Below are 9770 nucleotides of genomic sequence, written 5' to 3'. Positions count from 1 at the left end.
AGCAGAACTGCTGGCTTCTGCCCACCCTTCCTTCTGGTAACCCCAGGTTAGGGTGGAACAGGGTGTCTTCCCCCACAGCTCATGTGTGCACCAAGGTGATCTGCCCTGTGTGGTGCCACGTGGTGGCCTAGGGCTCTGTGGGCTGGGGTGGTAAAAACGTTTAACAAGGGATTAACCACAGCAGTGCTGGGGCTTCTGGTCATCTCGGTGACCTGTCATTTCTGTGTGAAATCACCATGTTCTCCATTTCCTCACCCGTTTTTCAATAACCCTGACAGAAGGTGATGTGGGAGCACCTCATCTGAGCCGTGACAGAGTGATGGGGCCACTCCCAACATCTGCTGCAGGTAAACCTGACCTGACCTGAGCTAAGGGACAGAGCAGGACCCGCTTCTGGCATCACCTCCTTCCAGCCAGGCAGGACCCTCGTGGAGACTTGGGGATTTCAGCTCCAAAGCATCTGGCTCCCTCTTGTGCTCCCCGTGTTTATGGCAGGAGAAGCTGGATGGGACACAGTCCGGCTGGTGTCACCCGCTGGTCCCTGCTCATCTCCTCTTGTGCAGCCCGAGGAGCAGCCCACATCAGTAGCTGCCAGTCAAGATCTGACCTGATATGAACCATCATGTTCTGGTACCCTTGAGCTCTCCAGGAAATACCCTGGAGCACGGTTGGGGAACAGGGGGTGTGCAGCCTGCCACTTACATCTGGGTTGGGGATGAGCTGTGACCATCAGCCATGGCTTCTACCTTGGAGAACATCCACCCATCTTCTGACCAGCCAGTGACACTGGTGCCTATAGGTATCACAACGTGCTTCCTCCTTTTTCAGGAGTATGAATTTATTTCCTCAATACAAAGATAATAGAACCTTGTTTGTCCTGTATTTTACACAGGTGTAGCGGTTTGTTGTGGGGTTTTTTTTTTGACAAGTACTGCGTGTTGCTGGTCGTGATCCCTTCTGCTCCTGTTACAAAGGTAATGAGTGGGGAAATCCACCTGGAAAACGGCTTTAACTCCCCGCTCCAGCAGCACTGGCTGCTGCCATGAGAGGCAGCATTTCTCCTGCACCGACTTACTTTTAGGTTTCTTTAAAGGTCGTGAATGGGTGTCAGGAGACAAAGGAAAGCTGTGTTAGGTGAAGCAGGAAAAGGGGCTTGTTTTCCAGCAGATGTTCTGCAATTCTCTAGAGCAAAGTACAACCAGGCAGTGCTCTGTCAGTTCTGAAGGGTTGTGCAGTTTTGACTTGATTTTTCTGGGGGGTTTTGGTTTGGTGGTGGTTGGTTGTTTGTGGGTTTTTGGCTGGTTGTTGTTTTGGATTTTTTTTTTAATAGTAACTAAAATTAATCAGTGATTTTCTCCTAGCCAAGTTGTCTGGCTACCTTCAGGCAGCCTGCTGCAGGAATCAGGGAAGACTTCCATCCTCTATTGGTAGGAGGAAATGGCTGGAAGTATCTACATGTGATTTACTGCGCTCTTAGTTTAAGAGAGAGGGATAGAAAAGGCCCTTTCATCAGTAACTGGAGCAGCTTGAAGGGCAGAAGCCCAAAGGACAAGAAATCAGTTCTTTTGAATTAAATTGGCTAGAAGCCGTGTCTCCAGTAACACCCACCAGCCACACCAAGTGCAAGGGAAGAAGTCACCACAGAACTGTTGTGCAATGGAGAAGGAATTTCCCCAGCATTAGCCTGGCCCTGCTCTGCAGCTGCTGTGCTCTTGCACAAGATCTGCAACACACCAGCAAAGTGTGTGTTTGTTTACAGGAGCCTCCTGAGAGCCCAAGCAGAGCCAAGCAGAGCCTCAGCTCCTCCAGACACAGGCTGCTAAGTTCATCCCCTCTCTCCTGGTGGGACTAGGTCCCCATCCGACCCCAGAGGGCTGCAGGGACTGACTGACTCACCCACCACCCTGAGCTCACCCTCAGCTGCCGGCTGTTCTCTGTGTTCATCTGGGTTTTATGTTTCTGAGTCTCCAGTGTGGCCAGATGAAGACCTAAGCCTAAAAGTTGTTATTTGCTAGCAACACCACCAATTTTTCCTACATTTTTTTCAAGCAAGACATGGCTCCAAAAAGTAGCAAGTACTTCTTCCTTAGAAAACATATCTGGTATTGCCATATTTCAGGAGATGTGATGGGGTTTTTGCAGCATCTGCTTTTTGTTTTTTAACAAGTGCAGAAAGGAATTCCCCACGCAATCAAAGGTGGCAGAGGCAGCTCTGAAGACAACAATTAAATCTGCAGGAAGGGCTTTTTTTTCCTAGTGGAACAACCTCTTTTCTGCAGGACTGGGATGCATCTTTTCCCTTGCAGAATTAGATGCACAGGTGCAATGGGGAGTGGAGGAGGCTTTGTCCTGCCTTTGCCAGCCAGATTTGTGTCAGTGACGGTGAAAGGACTCCAGTAAATCATTCTTCTTCCAGCCACCTCCTCCCCCATCCCCTCTGGTTATCAAGGAGATTGCTTTTGCCTCTGAACTGTATATTGTTTTCCTGCTAAGGGATGTTGAATTGTCTCTCAAACCCCCAGGATTTCAGGAGACAGAAAATGGTGCTCACCCCACCGACCGCAGCGCTGCCAGAAACTGGTCTCGGATTCAAGTCCCATTTGTCACCTCTTTTTAAAACATTATTTTTTATATTTTAGGCTTCGTGTTGTGTCTTAGGTCAAAATCAGGCTTTGTATTTTTTTACATGAACTGTCATGTATTCCCTTCTGGTGAAGGGCAGCAAGTGTGGATAGGGCAGTAACAGCAAATGTTTTGTCGAGGTCCCCATAAGCAAATTCTCTATTCAAATTAGAAGTGCAAACCTGGGTCAGCACCACAGGTTCACATCCTGGAGTAACATCTGTCACTGCTGTTCCAAAATGGGGTTGGTTTACCTGGTGTGGGAAGCCAGTAACACACAGAGTCGAGGTTTCAGCAACTTAAGAGCAGATATGTGCAGAAAAGGGCTGGGGTTTTACACGGCTTAACAAATCCCTTCATTGCAGCTGATTGCTGTAGGGTACCCTCATCTTCATTTAAAGGTACTGTGTCTATTATTGCACAGGCTCGGGGAGGGGGGGCCTCCAAGCAGAGCTGTGTACCTGAACTTCTGGAGGTGTGATTTTCACACTTGAACCAGTCAAGCTCACCTAAAGGGCACGTTTTGAGCTGGTTCATGCAGTACAGCCAAGCTGCTTGGGCAACTGGCCTGCTCAAGTTTCTACTACCTGGCTTTAGGTCTGTACGTTCCTTCTGCCCCATTGTCTTGCCAGAAGGTGATTTACATCAGGTCCTTGGTTTTGTTTCTGCAGTTAGTTAAGGATTATATACCCATCAAGAGTCTGGCATGTTTCCCCAGGTGTTTTCCAACGTGCAGAAATACGAAAAACCTTTGTCAAGTGGAGTGTGTTTCACTTGCCATGAAAATAACTGTGAGGATGAGAGCTGGAGAGGCTCTTACCAGCCCTAGTACTGATTTGTTTTGTTATTTAAGTATTCATGGTAATGACAAAATGTGACTCTGGTTTTTTTTGGTTTTTGCTAGACATCTATTGCTCTCTATGGAATCTGCATGGTGAAGGAAGGAACAAATGATGTTATTCCCCTGAAATGCTGTTTGGATTTCACAGCAAACACCAGTCTGCCCTGGTGGATCACAGCTTTAGTTTTTGCTGCTGCAGAAAGCAGGTTCCTCTGCAGCGTAAAATTTAAAGAGTAATTCAGTCAAAGGCCTCTCTACTCTCAGTAGGAAAGACCCTGTGCTGTCCTGCCCTTGCACAGCTACAAAGAACCAGCAAAGGTGACAAAGACAGGGTGATCCTGGCCAAGGTTGCTGCAAGTCTGACATGACTAATGAAGTCTGGGACAGCCTGGAGAGTAACAATAGCTACTGTTTACTAACCCACCCTGGATCCAGATCTCTATTTACTAGGCACTCGATGAACACAAAACAACCAAGGCAAAGCTCCTTTTGTCTAAAGAAATGACATCCTGGGTGTGAGAGCAGAGGCAGCAGATGGGAGAAACAATGAGCCAGTGCTGGCTGGTGGGTGAGGAGCAGCCCCAGCCCTCTGCAGCCCAGCATTGCCAGAGACCTGGTGGCAAAAGGGCACAGGAGGAGCTGTTACAACTCAAGGAGGATTCAACAAAACCCATTTTACCCAACCGTGGTGTTTTCAAGATTCTTTCAGTCCATCTGTCAAACCTTTCAGGAAAAAGGACGTGCGTGCCAGGCAGTGAGACCTGAATGACACCTGTACAGGGTGCTGTAAACTGCTCTGTTGTCAAACTGGTCTCAAAAAGCAACACTCAGCCAGTAATAACCAGTCAGGATTCAAGCCAACACCAGTACCACTGCTGTACCAGCCCAGCCCTCAAGATTTCCTGAAGTGACCAGGAAGTACTAATGCTATGAATCAGAAAAAAAACCCCAAGGCTCTTTGGAAAAAAGGGAAGACCAGACCAATGCAGACACAAGACCACTAATTTCATGACAGGATTACCCTTCAGAGAGGATCTTCTTTTTTACAAGGCTGAAAAACTTCCCATTTTTGCATGGGCTCCGTGGGCAGAACCCAGAGCATGGGGAGGGTTCTTCCAGCACCCAGCTATGGACACACCCCTCCTCAGCCCCATCTCCCACCCCCTTGGTGAACCTCCTGGCTACAGGGAAAGACAAGAAGCCTTTAAGCATTATTCCCCCCACCTCCCATCCAGCAAAGTACTTCAGCTCATCATCACCCCACTTTGACAGGGTATTTTAATACACAGCACCAGCACCACTTCAACAACCTCATCTTTCACTGCCAGGACTGCAATGGATAACCAGCCATGACAAGGATGTGCCTAAAGCATTTCTTAGGCTTCAGGTTTGGGCTTCCACCCAAAAGTCTGGGGATTGGCTTAAGGAACATGGACACAGTATTTTCTGTAACTGATTTCTTTAATGGCATGAAAACTTGACAACTTTTTTTTCTGCACTCTGTGTGCTTTCACCAAAAAAAAAATATTACAAAATAAAAGTTCTTTTCTAAATTGGTTTATAAAAAGCCTAAATTATGATGGGCATTTGGACCCTTGTCATGGATATAGAAATGGATTTGCATAAAAAGAATCCGATTCAACATCTTCCCATCAAAACTTGGGATATACTTTCATGTCTGAATTACATGCTGTCAAGGGATGTTGCAGATGTAATTGCAGCAAGAAAAAAAACACATTATTGCTCCTAAGATTAAAAACTCACTTATTTTCTACTGTCAAGAACTTCCACTGCTACATTCTGATACCTTCTCAGAACATGACAAGCCTGTAAATTTAATAAGGATTTCAACCCCTCAAGTGTCAAAGCTTTATGATCTTCACACATCTCAATGATGGGATCTGCCTTTTGCAGATACAGGCAACAGAAAAAGGCCACTGTTCCGGTTCTCGGTGGTCACCTAACCTTGCACAAGTCACAGAATCATAGAATCATCCTGGTTGGATGGGACCTTGAAGATCAAAGAAACAACTTTGGTGCAGTACCTCATATCACACTGGCTCACTCTGCTTTGTCAGTCTGACTTCTTATGTCTCTAAGAACTCTTTAAAAAACTCTTCTCTCCTCATGTGCTCCCCGACAGCAAGAGAGAATGAGTGTGCAAGTGCACAGAACACAGCTCACAAAAGCAAAAAGGTGGATGTATCTGGACAGAGGAGGCCAAACTTCTTGGGTCTCTCAGCTCACGAGAAACAGAAAGATCGTTTGTTTCCTGTTCTGAACTTAACTGGGCATTTGGGGGTAACGGGCTTGTTCGCTCTCATGTGCAGACTTTCCAGCTGGGAGAAACACAACAGCTCTGCAGTGACACAGAGGTGCCCAGGCTGCACCAGTACAGTCTGCGTGAGGAGCACAGGGTGCAAAAAGCATGAGCACTAACTTTCTACCTGGTTTGAAACATGTTGTGGATCTTACTGCTCACCTCCTTTGTAAATTTAAAAACCTCCGAAGAAGTTCCTATAACATCAATGTGAGTGTCATAGGGAATGGTCAGAACAGAAGGGTGATGGGATTTTAGACTTGTACACACCCGTTTGTATCTCTCCTTTTCCTCCCTGGTGTGCCTCTCATAGCAGATCCTTTCTTTACGTAAATCATTATGGAGTTTTACAGACTGATTTTCAATATTCTCTTTGACTCTTAATACCTGTCTAGGATCAGACCTGCTCCCAGCACTCTTGATGTAAACTGTAGTTATATCACCATCAGCAGAGGCAGAAATTGCAACATCATCATTCACTGGGAAGGTCTTGGGAAAGAAGTGCTTCATGTAGTAGTATGTATCCGTGTCAAGAACCACCATTTGTTTTTCCCCATCTGCACCCTGAACAAATTGACTTGCCTCCCTGGTACGTCTGTGTTGCTGTAGCCTCCTCCTTGGACTCTGCTGGGACTTTCTTTCTTTTCCTTTCTCCTTCTCTGAAAGGGATTTTGCTTTTAGCAAGAGAAAGTCTCTTAGCAATTTCATGGCTGGAAACGACCCCTGAACAGAAATATGCCCATTGGGCTGCAGAGGGCCAAAGCTCAACGCTGTGCTCTTCTTCTGAAGTTCTTGTAGCAGCTCTTCCAAAACAAACTGATCTTTGAAAACAGACAGATTGAGGACAGATGTGACAGAGCCGAAGACCTAGAATTTCAGATGAGAGAAGGTAAGTAATGGTTAACACAGCAATGCCAGTAGAACTAGATTAATTATGAATGAGCTTACGTTCTCACAGTAACGGGTCACTTTCAGTGGGTAGTATCTGGACAACCTCCTGTCTTCTAGTCGATGTTCATCCTTCCCGAGAACACGCTCTACAACTGAAGAGAAAGCCAGATTCGTTCTTTGCACAGTGAGATAATGGGCTGTTGTCAGTCTGATGGCAAGCAACTCAGGATTCTTGCCCAATATTTCATGTATTAGTCAAAATTGTTGAGAGAGGGACAAAAGCCTGTCTTCTTAGAACATTAGTTGGCAGAGATTTATTCTCAAAATGGTACAAGTTTGTTCCTAAAAAACCCACAGCAAATGCTTTGCACAAAGCCTGTTCAGTGTCATGTCTCCACTGAACAGAAACCAAATCCTGAAGATTTGAATGACTAAAATAGGGATATTAAATGTCCCAGTTCTCTAAAACCCTAATACCAGTAAACAACTTAAAATAATTTGCTTTAGGGTTAGCACTGTAGGGACAACTCTTCAGGGGATGGGTGCACTTACTGTAGTGTATTAACCTAAATACCTTCTTGATCTTCAAAAGTTACGTATGCAACTCCTTTCCTCTTTGTTGGGTAGGTTACTTCTTCCACATCTCCCCCATTATTCTTCGACTTTTGGAAATGAATGATCAGTATGTCAGCCATGACATCATCAGGCAGAAGGCCATCTGGAACACCAGTGATGACCACTCTCCTTGCTGACTGAGCAGCTGGTCCTGTTGCCTGCACACAGAGACACAACATGCCATCAATGCAAGGAGTCCCAGGGACTTCCCACAGGGGTTACCAAGATTCACCCTGACAGCTGAAGTGACTCCCCTTCCTTTTGCACAGACAACATGAGCGTTTAGGAGCTAATTAAGAAGGCTGCTGAATCAGATTTCCATGAATCCCAGGCTCCCTCAGGCACCTTTACATTACTGTGCAGTAAAAAAAGTCCCAATTGTTAAGTGTAATTTACACCCTCTCACCTTCTTTTCTAAGAGCAGAAAAAATTACAACTAAATCCAACAGCTTCTCAAAGAAAAGCTCCAGTATCACACTGATACAGCAGTTTGCTCTGTTTCTAATATGTAAAGTTTGAAGAGAATAATGGAGAACGTTAATTGCAGACGCTGTTCAGCAAGGATTGTCTTTTCAGAGTGGAAGGGTCAGATTCAGACCATCCTTCCTTGTTAAATTCATGAGACCTGGGAGTTGGGGTTGTGCTCTGACTCGCCTCTCTCCACTTGCTGCATGGATAACCTTGCTAAATTGGAAGAACATAATCCCAGTCATCCACGACTCCCAGCACATAAAGCAACCAACTACACACACGATTTTCATCACCACCAAACCTCCCAGCGCTACAAACACGAAACCCATCCTAAATAGGATTTGCATCCATGTCTTGTTAAGAAAAGGGTATTTTCTTTCCATTCTTATTACACAGGCGTAAACAGCAATATTTCACTGGGAATATCACAGTGAAATTACTGTAAATGCTGGAGCACTGAGTAACTTTTGTAACAGTTCATTGACTTCCCAGAAGGAAGAAAATAATTCATTGTGTCTGCGTGGCCGCGTTGGGGGGAACAAACCATCAGAGAGACTGTACTCCAGGTCAGTCACTCCATCTAAATTCTTCAGATTTCTCCTGCAAAGCTCCTTCTGGGCCTGGGCTGCACAAAGGGCCAGCACAGCAGTTTCAAAGCCTGCAAGAATGTGCTGCCAGGGGGGTGAATGCCTCGTTGCCCTGCACCCAAAGCTGCGTGGGCCACCACCACGCTTCTGAAGGGAGCGAGGAGGCAGATTCAACGGGCCTGTGCCACCCTGCAAGCTTTTCATTAATTAGGCTTTTTCTTTGCCTTTTTATTTTTTTCTTTATCACCCACCAAAGAGCCAGGAGCTCTAATTATATTAGGCAATTGATGCTGGCGCGAACGCGGGTTTCTGCGCTCAGGAGGGAACACGAAGGGAATATAAACAAGGTGCTTGCAAGACTGGTTGGAGTTTTATGCAGCATTTCCTCGCCGAGGTACAAGCAGGAGCCCTCAGCCGCCAGACAGCACCTCGCACCTTGCCAGCTGGTGTTTTGGAGCAACCCTCATGCCTGCTACTGGGGTTAGGGACAAAAAAAAAAGGATATATCCATGAGCAGAAGAGTGGGTTTGTGCTGAATCACTTGTGCGTTCTGTGGCTGTTGCTGGAGAGCAACGTGGAGCTGGGGAAGGAGGGCAGACGGTGGAGAGGGGCACGACAGAGATGGTGTCTGGGGACAGCAGGGTCCTGGCCATGAGGCTGCTGTTTATTGGCTGATCAGCTACATGGATGGGCACTGATGAGAGGTTGGGCATCACTGGTTCTCACTGTTATTAAAAAACTGAAATGCTAGGACTAGCAAGAGGGAAATCAGACGTGCTGCTCCTGCTGATTAACGGGGCGGGAGGGAGGCAGGAGAGCACCCAGTACTTGGAATCACAGTCACCGAGGCTGCTTTCCAGGGATTTCTCCCTTTCTCTGCTGCACCCTGCTTTTCCAGGGATTTCCCCCCCTTTCTGCCAGACCCTGCCTTTCCAGGGATTTCCCCCCCTTTCTGCCAGACCCTGCCTTTCCAGGGATTTCCCCCTTTTCCTGCTGCACCCTGCCTTTCCAGGGATTTCCCCCTTTCTCTGCTGCACCCTGCCTTTCCAGGGATTTCCCCCTTTCTCTGCTGCACCCTGCCTTTCCAGGGATTTCCCCCCCTTTCTGCCAGACCCTGCCTTTCCAGGGATTTCTCCCTTTTCCTGTCTGACCCTGCCTTTCCTGGGATCTCCAGCATCCCAGAATCCCAGAGTCACCAAGGCTGGAAAAGACCTTTCAGACCACCAAGCCCAGCCTATGACCAACACCCCCACATCTCCAGTCCAGGGCACCAAGTGCCACCTCCAGCCTTTCCCTGAGCACCTCCAGGGACGGTGCCTCCACCTTTTCTGCCCTGGGCAGGTCTGATCACCCTTTCCATGGGGAAGTGCTTCCTGATATCCAGCCTAACCCTCCCCTGGAGCAGCTTCAGGCCAGGCCCTCT

At 47.1% G+C, this 9770-nt stretch overlaps 1 protein-coding gene across 1 annotated transcript in view; it reads right to left on the bottom strand.

The window, feature by feature from the left end:
• Positions 1–5906: 5906 nt before the first annotated feature.
• The window catches only part of RBM43 (RNA binding motif protein 43), a 4945-nt gene continuing 1081 nt past the window's right edge, over positions 5907–9770 (bottom strand). Inside the window, exons 2-4 of the mRNA XM_010002253.1 lie at positions 7249–7447; positions 6732–6826; positions 5907–6650 (exon numbers count right to left, since the gene is read on the bottom strand). Of these exons, the coding sequence (XP_010000555.1) occupies positions 5907–6650; positions 6732–6826; positions 7249–7447 (1038 nt within the window). The remainder of the gene's footprint in view (positions 6651–6731; positions 6827–7248; positions 7448–9770) is intronic.

Source organism: Chaetura pelagica, unplaced genomic scaffold (genome assembly GCF_000747805.2).
Source record: "Chaetura pelagica isolate M959 unplaced genomic scaffold, ChaPel_1.0 scaffold677, whole genome shotgun sequence".
Lineage (NCBI taxonomy): Eukaryota > Metazoa > Chordata > Aves > Apodiformes > Apodidae > Chaetura > Chaetura pelagica.
This window is presented reverse-complemented; position numbering and strand designations above follow the sequence as displayed.